Source organism: Hypanus sabinus, chromosome 2 (assembly GCF_030144855.1).
Source record: "Hypanus sabinus isolate sHypSab1 chromosome 2, sHypSab1.hap1, whole genome shotgun sequence".
Lineage (NCBI taxonomy): Eukaryota > Metazoa > Chordata > Chondrichthyes > Myliobatiformes > Dasyatidae > Hypanus > Hypanus sabinus.
Genome location: NC_082707.1, coordinates 114,272,280 through 114,287,892, shown reverse-complemented (window position 1 = coordinate 114,287,892; position 15,613 = coordinate 114,272,280). Strand labels below are relative to the sequence as shown.

Sequence of the window (15,613 nt, the reverse complement as noted above, 5' to 3'; positions counted from 1 at the left end):
GACAACTTTATCTGCTTTCATGGTCAAAAAGAAAGTAGGAACATTTAAAATTACAAGTATAAACAAAAACAAAGTGCTGAAGGAACACAGCAAAATAGCCAGCGTCCATGGCAAGCAATAAAGAGATGAAAGTATTTCAGTTCCCAGTGTGCAGTGCAGGCAGTTCACCCCAGAACCAGAAGTGATGGTAGTCTGGTCACATGTGCTGGTATCGAGCTGAAGCCATTTACTGTAAATAAGTATGTGTTAATTTTACCCACCCAAAGTTTGTCTTTTATCAAGAACAACTATTTCAGCGTGAGAAACAAACAAGGAGAGTAAATGTACCACAAGCAGTTATGAAAGAGAGGCTCAGTTCCAACAGAGAGAAGATGCTAGCCAGATAGCATGTTGTGTCCTGAAGCTGGTGTTGTTCAGTGAATTCACCAAGAGAGATTCAGGTGAGACCCTGAAATGGATAATCTAAGTGTTCCTGCACCTATGCAGTTTACAATAACTGGAAATGCTTCAAACATCAATTCAATATATATTTAATGGACGAAAAGTTGAAAGTGTCCACCTTTCTACATTGTAATTGGCAAAGATGATTTGGACATCTACAACAGCTTTCCAATTGATCTGACAACCTTGACACTGGACACTTCAATGACAAAATTTGAGGAGTATTTTGCCCTAGAGTAAAACATCATGTTTGAAAGATACAGGTTTTCCTCTGACCAGAAACAAGGTGTTAGCTTTGACCAACACTTAGCTGAGCTTCAGATACTGAGCAAGTCCATGAGTTGCTTCACAAAAAGATTTGACGCTGGAAAAAGGCTGTGAATATGCGTAGGGCAGCGGAGACCACAAGCTAAGGAACTACACAGGGCTGAAACAACAGGGCAAGCTGTGAAAACAGAGGGGATGAGCACAAGGCGTTTCCCAAATCAACAGCAAAACAAAGAGCTAGGCTCAAACAGCAAATGTGGAGGTAGGCACATACCAAAGATATATCCCGCTTATGGAAAGATCTGCAATAATTGTGGGAAGTGGAATCATTTCACAAAGTGCTGCAAAGCTGGGGCTACCAAGAGAAAGGTGCACACAGTTGCTAAGGAAGTGCAGGAAGTCTTTGTAGATTCTCTGCAAACTGCTGGTGCTGGTAAAACAGGATGGATCATTCCAGTGACTGAATGAGACAGTAATTCCATTCAAGCTTGATACTGGAGCCCAGGTTAATTTGTTATCTATGGATGATTACAAGACTCTCAAAGTAAAGAGAAAGATTGACACAGTTAAGTTAAAAGTGACAGGCTATACTGGAGAGAACATTCCAGTAAAAGGGGGCTGTTTAGTAATCTTCAAGCACAAAGGGCAGCACCTAAAGGCACAGCTACTGATAGTTGAAAAGTGATTTCTGCCAGTATTAGGTCCAAGTGCATGTAAAAGTGCCAACCTGGTGAAAAGAGTTTTCGTAGTGGCTTCACAGACCAAAGATGACCACACTTCATTCACGTGAGTACACAGATGTCTTTGAGGGGCTCGGATGCTTACCTGGTGTACACAAAATTCATGTAGATGATTCAGTAGCTTCTGTTGTCCATGCATGCAAGAAAGTTGCATTTGAACTTAAAAACAACTCAAACAAGAACTAGCATGCATGAAATAGACAAATGTCATACTGAAGACTGAAAACCAACAGATTGGCTGAGCTCATTGGTCATTGTGCAAGAGAAAAGTAGAGCAAAGCGGATATGTCTAGACCCAAGAGAGTTCAATAAAGCCATCAAGAGAGAGCATTTTAAATTGCCAATATAGGAGGAGATTATGTCCCAGTTTGCAAACTTGACACATTGTCTGTGTTTTGGCAGATGAAGCTTGATGAGGCAAGTTCAGGACTGTGTACTTTTAACACACCAGAGGGAAGATATCGCTTTCCTTGGTTACTATATGGGATCCTGTCAACACCAGAAGTCTACATGAAACCATCCACATGATCTTTGAGAGCATACCTGGTGTTGAAACCATGATGGATGAATATCATTGTCTAGGGGTCCACCAAGGAAGAACACAATGCACGACTGAGACAGATGCTAGACATGATATGGAATGTCAATTTGAAATTATATAAAGAGAAATGTGAGCTTTGTGTTAAGACACTTTCATAGGAGAACTATGGAGCTATGAGTGAGGAGCTGGCCAAAGTTCAATGGAACAATACCCTAGCAGGGAAGACAGTGGAACAAAAATGGCAGGTATTTCTGGGAATAATGCAGAAGGTGCAGGATCGGTTCATTCCAAAGAGGAAGAAAGATCCTAAGGGGAGTAAGGGGCCGCCGTGGCTGACAAGGGAAGTGAAGGGCAGTATAAAAATAAAAGAGAAGAATAACATAGCAAAGATGAGTGGGAAACCGGAGGACTGGGAAGCTTTTTAAAGAGCAACAGAAGATAAAAAAAAAGGCAATACGTCAAGAAAAAATGAGGTATGAAGGTAAACTAGCCAAGAATACAAAGGAGGATAGTAAAAGCTTCTTTAGGTATGTGAATAGTAAAAAAATAGTTAAGACCAAAATTGGGCCATTGAAGACAGAAACGGGTGAATTTATTATGGGGAACAAGGAAATGGCAGAAGAGTTGAACAAGTACTTTGGATCTGTCTTCTCTAGGGAAGACACAAACTATCTCCCAGATGTAATAGTGGCCAAAGGAACTAGGGTAAAGGATGAACTGAAGGAAATTTATATTAAGCAAGAAACGGTGTTGGATAGACTGTTGAGTCTGAAGGCTGATAAGTCCCCTGGACCTGATGGTCTGCATCCCAGGGTACTTAAAGAGGTGGCTCTAGAAATCGTGGACGTATTGGTAATCATTTTCCAATGTTCTATAGATTCAGGAACAGTTCCTGCTGATTGGAGGGTAGCTAATGTTGTCCCACTTTTCAAGAAAGGAGGGAGAGAGAAAACAGGGAATCATAGACCGGTTAGCCTGACGTCAGTGGTGGGAAAGATGCTGGAGTCAATTATAAAAGAGGAAATTATGACACATTTGGATAGCAGTAGAAGGATCAGTCCGAGTCAGCATGGATTTATGAAGGGAAAATCATGCTTGACTAATCTTCTGGAGTTTTTTGAGGATGTAACTATGAAAATGGACAAGGGAGAGCCAGTGGATGTAGTGCACCTGGACTTCCAGAAAGCTTTTGATAAAATCCCACATAGGAGATTAGTGGACAAAATTAGGGCATATGGTATTGGGGGCAGAGTACCTGACATGGATTGAAAATTGGCTGGCTGACAGGAAACAAAGAGTAGTGATTAACGGGTCCCTTTCGGAATGGCAGGTTGTGACCAGTGGGGTACCGCAAGGTTCGGTGCTGGGACCGCAGCTGTTTACAATATACATTAATGATTTAGATGAAGGGATTGAAAGTAACATTAGCAAATTTGCTGATGACACAAAGCTGGGTGGCAGTGTGAAATGTCAGGAGGATGTTTATGAGAATGCAGGGTGACTTGGACAGGTTGGCTGAGTGGGCAAATGTATGGCAGATACAGTTTAATGTGGATAAATGTGAGGTTATCCACTTTGGTGGCAAGAACAGGAAGGCAGATTACTATCTAAATGGAGTCAAGTTAGGAAAAGGGGAACTACAACGAGATCTAGGTGTTCTCGTACATCAGTCAATGAAAGCAAGCATGCAGGTACAGCAGGCAGAAAAGAAAGCTAATGGCATGCTGGCTTTTATAACAAGAGGAATTGAGTATAGGAGTAAAGAGATCCTTCTGCAGCTGTACAGGGCCCTGGTGAGACCCCAGTTGGAGTATTGTGTGCAGTTTTGGTCTCCAAATTTGAGGAAGGACATTCTTGCTATTGAGGGAGTGCAGCGTAGGTTCACAAGGTTAATTCCCGGAATGGTGGGACTGTCATATGTTGAAAGATTGGAGTGACTGGGCTTGTATACACTGGAATTTAGAAGGATGAGAGGGAATCTGATTGAAACATATAATTAAGGGATTGGACATACTGGAGGCAGGAAGCATATTCCCGCTGATGGGTGAGTCCAGAACTAGAGGCCACAGTTTAAGAATAAGGGTAGGCCATTTAGAACAGAGATGCGGAAAAACTTTTTCACCCAGAGAGTGGTGGATATGTGGAATGCTCTGCCCCAGAAGGCAGTGGAGGCCAAGTCTCTGGATACATTCAAGAGAGAGTTAGATAGAGCTCTTATAGATAGCGGGGGTCAAGGGATATGGGAAGAGGGCAGGAACGGGATACTGATTGTGTATGATCAGCCATGATCACAGTGAATGGCGGTGCTGGCTAGAAGGGCCGAATGGCCTACTCCTGCACTTACTGTCTATTGTCTATTGAGATGTTTTATTGGAAGAATGAGTGAAGTCTGACCCAGGAAAGATGTCAGCTATGGAGGACATGGAGAGGCCCCAAAACAAAGAGGAGATATGATGTTTCCTGGGGATGGTGACTTATCTGGTAAGTTCATCCCTCAACTATCTACTGCATCAACACCACTTAGGTCATTCCATGAGCAGGGAAATGAGTGAATTTGATCTCACCAGAGGCTGAAAAGAATCCTAACTGAAGAGCCCATACTGAAGCTTTATGATCCGGAAAGGCATACTAGGATCTTGTCTGATGCGTCCCAGTATGGCTTTGGAACAGTAGTACTGCAGCAGCACGATGACACAAGGCAACCTGTGGCCTATGCCTCAAGGGCTTTAACAAGAGTGGAAGCCAACTATGCACAGGTAGAGAAAGAGCTTCTTGCCAGCACATATGCATGCAAAGGTTCTATTTGCATATCTATGGACAAGCTTGAGAAGTGGAGACAGACCATAAACCACTGGTCTCTATTATATCCAAACTACTAAATGACTGTCCCATGAGGATACAGCACTTGCTGAAATATGAAATATACTGAAGGCTGCATAAATATGACATGAAGATGATCTACGCACTCAAGCAGTCAACAAGAAAGGAAAGAGTGACCAAGAGATTTACACTAATATGCAGGCCTGCATTGACATGATTGTCACCTCCATTCCAGTATCTCCCGATAGAACAGAGATTAGGACAGCAGCAGGGACAGAAGAAACAATGAAAGAACACAAAGCGACTATACATTTGATTGCAATGGTAAGAGTCATATTGTGGTAATGGATTTACTTTTAAAATTACTCAAAAGTTGCAACACTGCAATCAACATTCATCACTTTTCTGAAAGCTGTGATTGTGAGGCATGGAGTTCCACGTGAAGTGGTATCCACAATTTTCAAGCTGTGAATTAGAGTCCTTTGCCATTGATTCAGTGTTTTGACATATAACTTCAAACCACATTACCCAAAATCTAATGGCCTAGCATAGAGTTTGGTCAAGGTAGTGAAGGGCCTCATGAAGAAGGCACAAAATGCATGAGAACTTCCACAAAAGTCTGATGATTTACAGAATAATGCCACAGTAGAATGGTTTTTCACCAGCCCAAACACATACACACTAACCCTCTAGTACACAAAAATCTGTTGACACCTGAAAAAGTAGACATGGCCTAATTAGCTAAAGAGAAAGGGAAAGAAAAACAGAAACAGTATCACAACAAGACTTCAAAAAGCCTACTGGTTCTGACGCCTGGAGATCAAGTGTGAATCCAAGATCAAAATTCCAGCATGTGGTCCATGCAAGGATATGTGCAAAAGGAAGTTGCTCCACATTCTTACCAAATCCATATGGAGAAAGGAACACCTCTGAGAAGGAATGGTGTGGATCTATGACCATGAGCTCCAACCCAAGGCTGTGACACATCACCTCTCAGTACTGCAAAAGGGCCAGCAGAGGTGAAAAATAAACTTGTTCAGAGTTATCAGAAAGACACAAATATTAACACAGCAAGTGAAAGCAATATGTCTGTGAAGACAAACAGCAGACCAAGAAGAATCATCAAACCACCTCTGAGGCTGAGAGTTGAAAAGTGAATAAGGGGCCGTATTTGCTCATTGCAATTGAATTTAATGTAACTATCGTTATTGGAAAGCATTATTGTTTCTTTCAGGTTTATGAAGTCATAGTATTGTGTTTGTTTTTTCTTTAAAGGGGGAAGGGGTACATAATAAAGAACTTCGGTTCCCAGTGTGCAATGCAGGCAGTTCACCCCGAAACTGGAAGTGATGTTGGTGGTTTGGCCATATGCACTGCTATCAAGCTGAAGCCATTTACTGTAAATAAATTTGTGTTACGAAAATATACAAACCTCACACCGGCAGCACTGGAGATCAGGGTGGAACCTGAGTCACTGGAATCATGCAGCATTGGGTCTACTAGCTACAGCACTGCACTACCCCATTTATAAAATTCAGTCTTTTAAAGTTTGATAAAATAACAATTATTGTCAACACAGTATTCTATCAGCTCTGCTATTTGCTTTGGTTTTAAAAATTATGTTGTGCGTAAACTGCTGACCCATTACACTCATTTGTGGAATGCGATTCAAAAATGTGTATCGGTAACTTGGAAGTGAAATGATTCAGATTTGTAAACTTGCAAGTGCCCATATACAATATATGATTATTCAGCTTTGCCATTACAAATGCAGCTATATTCCTGAAACCAAAAGTTAGTACATTTTGTTATATAGCCGAGAATACTCCATTTTGTCAAGCAATAATGTTTGAATTGAACCTCTGAAACAATAGCAGAAAAATGTTTATTAAATACATCTAGTTTATTAATCATATGATGCTTTCTAATTTCATGAAAATATTCTTAACTTCCTTTTATATGTCCATAGAGTACAAAATGATAAATTCAGTTTCCTGTTGTGATTGTTTTCTGCCTGAAATTCTCCCGTCTGAATTGAACACAGTTTATCCTGCATTTCTACAGTTATGCGTACTCCCACATCATATCCAGACACTCTACATTACCACATATTGCCAGTCTCCTATCCAGTCAACCACAACTGGTCTCTCTCTGAACTTTATAGTAGTTCTTTTGCACATACTGCAAATGGCACCTACAGCTAAATTAGCATTACACTTTGAAGATATAATGCTCTTTTAGTTAATGCAGTGATGTGAAAGTGGCACTGCAGTTATCTGCAATTCAATCCAGTGATTAAATGAAAAACCTTGCCACACTTATTTAATTCTTTTTATATATTGTCAGATTTCATTCTTTATTCCTCAATAGTTCAGTAAGCAAACTTTAGCCTAGTCTGGGTTCACAGTAAAGGTAACAGCGGAGATAGCTATTTTTAAAATAAAGGAGACAAAGTAAAGGAAGGAAGAAATTAAATTTTGTAAACCAAAAGCAAAAAAATCTTCCTGCTTGGGGAAAGTTAAAAACTGAATGACAGTCAATGTCGCTATCAATAAAATAAAGCTGTCAAGGAGGAAACAGAAAACAAACTACTTGGCTTTTCCCATAGGTAATTCAAGAGGAAGATACTTGACAGCCACCCACTTCCATTTTTGGTACTTTTACCTCTGCTCATGCGCTGCTTCTCCCCAGAGAGTATTCCAGGTGTGTCAATAATAGTAATGCTTTCCAGCACTTGATTTGGTAGCTGAGCACACATGAACCTGCAAATGGTAAAGAACACATCAGATAGATCTTGAACATCCACCAGTGGAATTATGAATAAATCCCAACATCAGAAAGATCCTGAACGCACACAAGAGGAATTATAAATATGTCCCACAGTCCTATAGATGATTAGCTTAATACTTCACCGTAATCAAAACAAACTTGAAATTTAAATATGAAGATACAATTATCAGAGTACATGCTAATACCTGAGAAGATGTCGCACATTTCCACCAAGTGTTCTGAGCTCCCACAGAATGTGTTAAGAGAAACCAGTCCAACATACAGTTAATTGTAGTTAAATTTATCAATGATATATGCTTAAAGAAACACTGATTAACATTACAAGACCACATAACATGTTTGTTTCATGAAAATAACCAAAGCAGTTATTTAGTAATCTGCACTGAAAACAATCGGGGCTTTCCAATAGTTCAGTGAATTCTACGCTAAGCCATACAAGATACTTATAAAAGTCTTAGACCTTTTGATTGACTGTAAATGAACAAAATCAACACAGCCATCTAGGACAGATTATGGATTGCCTTCGTACAATGCTGTTGGCAATTGCGTCTTCCAAATCTTCATTTTCAATTAACATTCAAGGTGATTGTCGAAACCTTTAATCCTTCTTAATTCCTAACTTGAAGAAGTGAAATAGTTTCAGCTTCACTCCCAGCCATTTCTGGCATCTCCAAATCTGACTACTTGAAACCGTAGTGAGCAAAACAGTTCCGAATTGTCTTGCTGGTATTTCTCACCAACTATCAGTGAGAAAAATCACTGCTCTTTGAACACAAACACACACAACTGTCATTGATCACACTAAACATGGTGTAGTGTCTAACAGCCACGCAAGTGCACACAACTGATTCTAGTTAGAAAATACTCAGAAACAGTCTTCTGCCCAATTAAATGACATAGTGACCCAAATAAAATAAAGGGAATCCTGACTATGTTCTCCATTTAGTTTTTGTTGTGCCAAATAAATGGTTACCTCGATTAACCAGATTCTACTGTGTATATATACATAAAGTGCTTAGTTAAAATATTCAGCCCCCAACCTTTTGTTCACATAAATGATTATTACAACCAGGGATTTTTATCAATGTGACTGAGGATTTTGATTTGTGAATCACATGATCCTTTTTTTTACAATAGAGCCCAACAGACAGGGGAAAATGTAAAGCATGAAAAACTAACAATTCAAAAACTTAAATGTCACCAGTTCAAAGGTTTTCATTTCCCTTTGCCCAGTACTTAGCTGAAACATCTCTCATAGCTCTTACAGCCAGCAGTTCATTTGGATAAGTCTCTCTTAGCTTTGCACAATGTGATGAAGCAGTATTTGTCTATTCTTCCTTGCCAAATTGTTCAATTTGTGCCAGGTTAGTTGTGCCAGGTGAGCAGCAGTGGACAGCAATTCTGAAGTCTTGCCAGAGATGTTCGATTGGGTTAAGGTCAAGACTCTGAATAGGTCCTTCAAAGACATCAATTTTCTTCATTTGAAGCTACTTCATGGATACTCTGGCAGTATGCTTTGGGTCATTGTTAAACCAAACCCTCCCCCCACCCCCCACCACGAGCAAAAAAAACACAAGCTGCACAAACAGCAACAAGAACATCCAATCCTAAATTCTCCCTTGACAAAAAATCAAATCACGCAAATGGCAACAAGAAAGAACGGGCGAAAACACAGAATATAAAAACATAAAACTGAAGGAGAACTACAGTCCAATCCATAAGTCACAGATCCAGGCCTTCAGTACCATCCTCTGACAGCATCAAAGGAGAGAGACCATTTGACTGCAGGAGCCTTCCTTCAGGAGCAGTGAGCAAGAGACCATCACATGCAGACACCTTCCACCTTTCTCCTTTCTTCTCCTCTCCTAGCCCATCATCTTCAGGGTCATAGGCTGCTGACAGCAACTTGCCAGAGTCATCTGCCTTGAGCCAGTCTTTCAAGTTGTCCCCAGGCATAGTCCATCCTTGAATATCCTTCATCTCCCAGGATTAAGGTTCTTGGAGCTTCTATCAGAGTTTCTGTATCACCGATTTTTTTATGGGACGTTGTTGCTAGCCCCATGTACAACCCTCCTCCTTTCACAGCTGGGCTTGGGACTGTCCATGGTGGAGTTATTGCCCTATTTAGAATATTTAAAATAATATTTCTGTTCTTCATGCTCCTTTCACCTGCACAGATGAACTTAGCCATAAATCCCGAACAATATCCCAAAGCAACAATTATCTTAAAAGTGACAAGGTGTAAGGTGAAAGAGTATTATTTATGTTCTTTATGGAGACACCCATATCCAACAGTTTTGTTTGACCTGAAGACTTCCAACAAGTGAAAGTGACAGCCCCAGCTCAATTTATTACTACATTCTTATGAAAAACAAATTCAATTATTGTGCAACAGCACGAGCTCCCTTCATTCCTTTCTGAAATTTAGCTTTGAACTCTGTAGATGTACTACATAATTATTCAGTTCACAGAAGTTTCTCATAAGTAAAATTGATTCATATACAGTTATTTGTACAGCTTTCCATTATATTCATTGAAGTGAGCAGACTTTAAATAACAACTTCATCTGGGCAGATGTTTCTGATGATCATCCTTCCTTCTTCAAACATCAATAGATTAACTCACACACAGTCCACTCAATCAGAGAATAAGCCAAGTGGCATTGCCTGCAATTCATAAGTGCTAGGTTGGTTCTACCCAGAAGATTTGTATGGCCTTATATGAGAGGTGTGAGAAGCTCCAGCATCATAATTCCTGCATGTCTGAATAAAGGTAGGAATAGGCACAACACCTACTATATTGAAATATTACAATGACTTTTGCTGTTAAAATGGATGAATACTTGGGGAAACTATCCTAGGACAACTTTGTGCTTTTAAAAACAAAACAGAGACAGTAAAACAGCAAAACAAAGGTGAAGCATTTATTTACCAGCTGTTTCATTTAAATCCAACCAATGACCACCATTTGCTATTCTTCATCAGAGGCCACGCGGAAGGAAGTTTGCCATGGTAGGTTATGGGCAGCATTATATCGTGGACTAGTACACAGTGACCTGGTTAAAATTGTCCAAGGTTATTCCATGCTACAAGCTTACAGTCAGCAGGAAAGGGTCTGTTCAAGACTACAACACTAACCCCTGGTGGAAGCATAGTTTTTTCCAATCTCGTACACAATACTGCTTTAACTTGTAGTTAAATACTTTGTTATCTTATCATTTGAACAGTAACAGTTCATCCACAGAACAGCCATACATACCTGTTTAAGAAAGCATTTCCAAAAGAATTCAGTTTTCGGAAAGGTTTTTTGGGATCCACAACAAGTGCATTGCCAGGAATGATGCCTTCTTCTTTTCCATACATCACAGCAATGAAGGAATCTGTTGTTGGTTCAGGTCCAATTCTCATCCCTGGAAAATCCTGTTCCAGGAGGTATCTATGGCATAACAACATGTTAAACAGACCTTAGATATTACAACACTCTGCAGTACACAAGAAAAAATGTCATCTGATTGACTTTTTAGAATGTAAACTGAAAGACATTTAAAAAATAATTCTGTAGCACAATTCTTTTCCTGAAAGTTCATCATTCTGATGATATAGACATGTAATTGTTGAAGCATCCAGATTATATTAAAGTACAAGGTATAATAAATTATTTTAAAGATTACTAAAATGGCTACAAAGAGTTAGTGATATAAATTATGATTTGAGAGCAAGAATAGATTGCTCAGTTCTTCAAATTTGCTGTCATTTAATAGGGCTGATCTAATTCTATCCTTAGTTACACATTACCATCTTGTCCCAATGATCATTTACCCCTTTATTTATGTATTTTTGTTCAGAGGTACTGTACAGCACAGGAACAGGCACTTCCTGCTCATCAAGTCCACACTATCCAAATATAAGTACACATGACCTACTAATCCAAATCATTTGCACTGTGGAAGGAAACCCGAACACTCAGAGAAAACCCATGTGGTCACAGGGAAAAGGTACAAACTCCTTGCATACGGCGGAACGGAACTCAACCTGGTTTGCTGCCGCTGTAATAGCATTACACTAACCTACCTCTACCTTGCCATTCCTTGCTTAGCAAAATTCAAAAGCTGAATCATGCTTTGAGGAAAATGTTCTAAAACTCTTTGGGAGAAAATGCTCATCAGAGGCAACTCTTTATTTTAAACAATGATCGATGATAGGTAGGAAAAGGGAGGAGGTCCTGAAAAAAGACTACAGGGAGTTAGGAAAGAAGTTGAGAAGCAGGACCTCAAAGTGATCTCAGGATCACTGCCTGTGCCGTGTGACAGTGAGTACAGGTATAGAATGAGGTGGAGGATAAATGTGTGGCTGAGGGATTGGAACAAGGGGCAGGGATTCATATTTCTGGATCATTGGGACCTCTTCTGGGACAGGTGTGCCCTGTACAAAAAGGACGGGTTGCACTTGAATCCGAGGGGGACCAATATCCTGGCGGGAAGGTTTGCTAAGGCTATTGGGGAGAGTTTAAACTAGAATTGCTGGGGGTTGGGAACCAAACTTAAGTGATGGAGGAAAGGGAGGTTGGCTCACAAATTGAGAAAGTTTGGAGACAGTGTGAAAGGGAGGATAGGCAGATGATAGAGAAGGGACACACTCAGTCCAATGGTTTGAGATGTGTCTATTTTAATGTGAGGAGTATCGCAAATAAAGCAGATGAGCTCAGAATGTGGATCAGCACTTGGAGCTAAGATATTGTGGCCATTACAGAGACTTGGATGGTGCAGGGGCAGGAATTGCTACTTTACATGTTTCAGAAAGGATAGGGAGGGAGGCAAAAGGTCGTTGCAGAGACAGTGTCACGGCTGCAGAAAAGGAGGAATTAAGTCATGGAGGGGTTTTCTACGGAGTCTCTGTGGTAGGAAGTTAGGAATAGGAAGAGGTCAATAACTGTACTGGGTTATTTATTTATTTATTTATTTTTACAGACCACCCAACAGTACAGGGATATCGAGGAGCAGATAGGAAGACAGATTCTGAAAAGGAGTAATAATAACAGGATTGTTGTGGTGGGAGATTTTAATTTCCCAAATATTGACTGGCATCTCCCTAGAGCAAGGGGTTTAGATGGGATAGAGTTTGTTAGGTGTGTTCAGAAAGGTTTCTTGACACAATATGTAGATAAGCCTACAAGAGGAGAGGCTGTACTTGATCTGATATTGGGAAACGAACCTGGTCAGGTGTCAGGTCTCTCAGTGGGAGAGCATTTTGGAAATAGTGATCACAATTCTATGTCCTTTACCATAGCATTGGAGAAGTATAGGAACAGACAAGTTAGGGAAACGTTTAATTGGAGTAAGGGGAACTATGAGGCTATCAGGCAGGAACTGAGAAGCATAAATAGGAAACAGATGTTCACAGTGAAACGTACCGAAGAAATGAGGCAAATGTTCAGGGAATACAGTCGGCCCTCCTTATCCGCAGGGGATTAGTTCCGAGACCCCCTGCGGATACCAAAAAACGCAGATGCGCAAGTCCCTTATTTAACCTGTCTCAGTGCATTGGACATTAGGACCCAGCGGTGCAGTTCTGAGTCCACAGTGTTTCTGTTCACAAAAATAATCACAATCACGATTGAAAATAAAGTGGAAGTAATAAAGCGATCGGAAAGAGGTGAAACTCCATCGATCATTGGAAAAGCATTAGGCTACAGTCAGTCAACGATCGGAACAATTTTAATGGAGCATGTGAAAGGCCCTGCCCTGATGAAAGTTACAATTATTACTAAGCATCTCAGTGGTTTAATTATTGAAATACGTATGTTTTCTTAAGTGCTTTATATGTGTAGAAAGGTAAAATATATACTATATACTAAGAAAAATGTTTGACTAACTGACGCTAAATAATACCGGATGCACCTGTTCCAACTTCAAATTCAACTTAAAGACGGACTCAGGTGCTCCGAAGATAAAATAATTGGTTATTTGGGGAAATAAATAAATAAATATACTAAAGTTATTACAAACTCCATGGAGCATGTGGGGATCTTCCAATCTGTATTGGGACCACAGCTCTTTACGATTTATGTCAACGATTTAGATGTGGGCATTGAAAACTATATCAGCAAGTTTGCTGATGATACTAAACTGGGTGGCAGTGTGACATGCGAAGAGGACGTTAGGAGAATACAGGGAGACTTGGATAGGCTGGGTGAGTGGGCAGATAATTGGCAGATGTCATTCAATGTGAATAAATGTGAAGTTATCCACTTTGGAAGCAGGAACAAGAGGGCAGAGTATTGTCTGAACGGTGTAGAGTTAGGTAAGGGAGAAATGCAAAGAGACCTAGGAGTCCTAGTTCATCAGTCAATGAAGGTGAATGAGCAAGTGCAACAGGCAGTGAAGAGGGCAAATGGAATGTTGGCCTTTATTACAAGGGGAATTGAGTACAAGAGCAAGGATGTCCTTTTGCATTTGTACAGGGCCCTGGTGAGACCACACCTGGAATATTGTGTACAGTTTTGGTCTCCAGGTTTGAGGAAGGACATTCTGGCAATTGAGGAAGTGCAGCGTAGATTCACTAGGTTGATTCCTGGGATGGCAGGGCTGTCTTACGCAGAGAGATTGGAGAGATTGGGCATGTACACACTGGAATTGAGAAGATTGAGAGGGGATCTGATTGAAACGTTTAAGATAATTAAAGGATTTGATAGGATTGAGGCAGGAAATATGTTCCAGATGTTGGGAGAGTCCAGTACCAGAGGGCATGGATTGAGAATAAGAGGTCAGTTATTTAAAACAGAGTTGAGGAAGAACTTCTCCCAGAGAGTTGTGGAGGTGTGGAATGCACTGCCTCGGAAGACGGTGGAGGCCAATTCTCTGGATGCTTTCAAGAAGGAGCTAGATAGATATCTGATGGATAGGGGAATCAAGGGATATGGGGACAAGGCAGGGACTGGGTATTGATAGTGAATGATCAGCCATGATCTCAGAATGGCGGTGCAGACTCAAGGGGCCGAATGGTCTACTTCTGCACCTATTGTCTATTGTCTAATATCCAGGCACTCTTTCTTTCTTTCTTTTTTTCTATAGGGATGTTGGGGGGAGGGGCTAAAGGGAGGGGGGGGGAAGGGTATTTTTTTTAATATATATTTTCTTTTTCTTTCTGTAATTATTTGAAAACTCAATAAAAAAAGTTAAAAAAAAAAAGACGGACTCAGGAATGGAACTCATTCATAACCCGGGGACTGCCTGTACTTTTAAGTCATTTCTAGGTTACTTATAATACCTAATACAATGTAAATGCTAAGTAAATACGTAGACAAGAAAAAATAGTCTGTACATGCTCAAACAACGAGTGCTGAAGAGAGAACTTCCGGGTTTTCCCGATCCGCGGTCGGTTGAATTTGCGCATGCGGAATCCGTGGATAAGGAGAGCAGACTGTATTTGCATGGGGTTCTAAGTAGGTACGTTCCAATTAGACAGGGAAAGGATGGTATGGTACAAGATCCGTGGTGCACAAAGGTGGTTGTAAATCTAGTCAAGAAGAACAGAAGAGCTTAAGAAAGGTTCAAAAAAATCTAGAAGATTATAAGGCTTGCAGGAAGGAGCTTAAGAATGAAATTAGGAGAGCCAGAAAGGGCCACGAGAAGGCCTTGGCTGGCAGGATTAAGGAAAACCCCAAGGCATTTTACAAGTATGTGAAGAGCAAGAGGATAAAACATTAACGAATAGGACCAATCAAGTGTGACAAGGGAAAAGTGTGTACGGAACTGGAGGAAATAGCAGAGGTACTTAATGAATACTTTGCTTCAGTATTCATTATGGAAAAGAATCTTGGCGATTGTAGGGATGACTTGCAGTGGACTGAGAAGCTTGAGAATGTGGATATTAAGAAAGATGTGCTGGAGCTTTTGGAAAGCATCAAGTTGGATAAGTCACCAGGACCAGACGGGATGTACCCCAGGCTTCTGTGGGAAAGAGGGACGATATGCTGAGCCTTGCATGATCTTTGCATCATCAATGAGGACAGGAGT

General features: G+C 40.5%; 1 protein-coding gene across 2 annotated transcripts in view; it reads right to left on the bottom strand.

The window, feature by feature from the left end:
- Positions 1 to 15,613, bottom strand: part of LOC132382512 (EH domain-containing protein 4-like) — a 63,340-nt gene that overhangs the window by 37,319 nt on the left and 10,408 nt on the right. For both annotated transcript variants that reach the window (XM_059952791.1, XM_059952784.1), the window contains exons 2-3: positions 10,858 to 11,034; positions 7,474 to 7,571 (exon numbers count right to left, since the gene is read on the bottom strand). In XM_059952791.1, the coding sequence (XP_059808774.1) occupies positions 7,474 to 7,571; positions 10,858 to 11,034 (275 nt within the window). The remainder of the gene's footprint in view (positions 1 to 7,473; positions 7,572 to 10,857; positions 11,035 to 15,613) is intronic.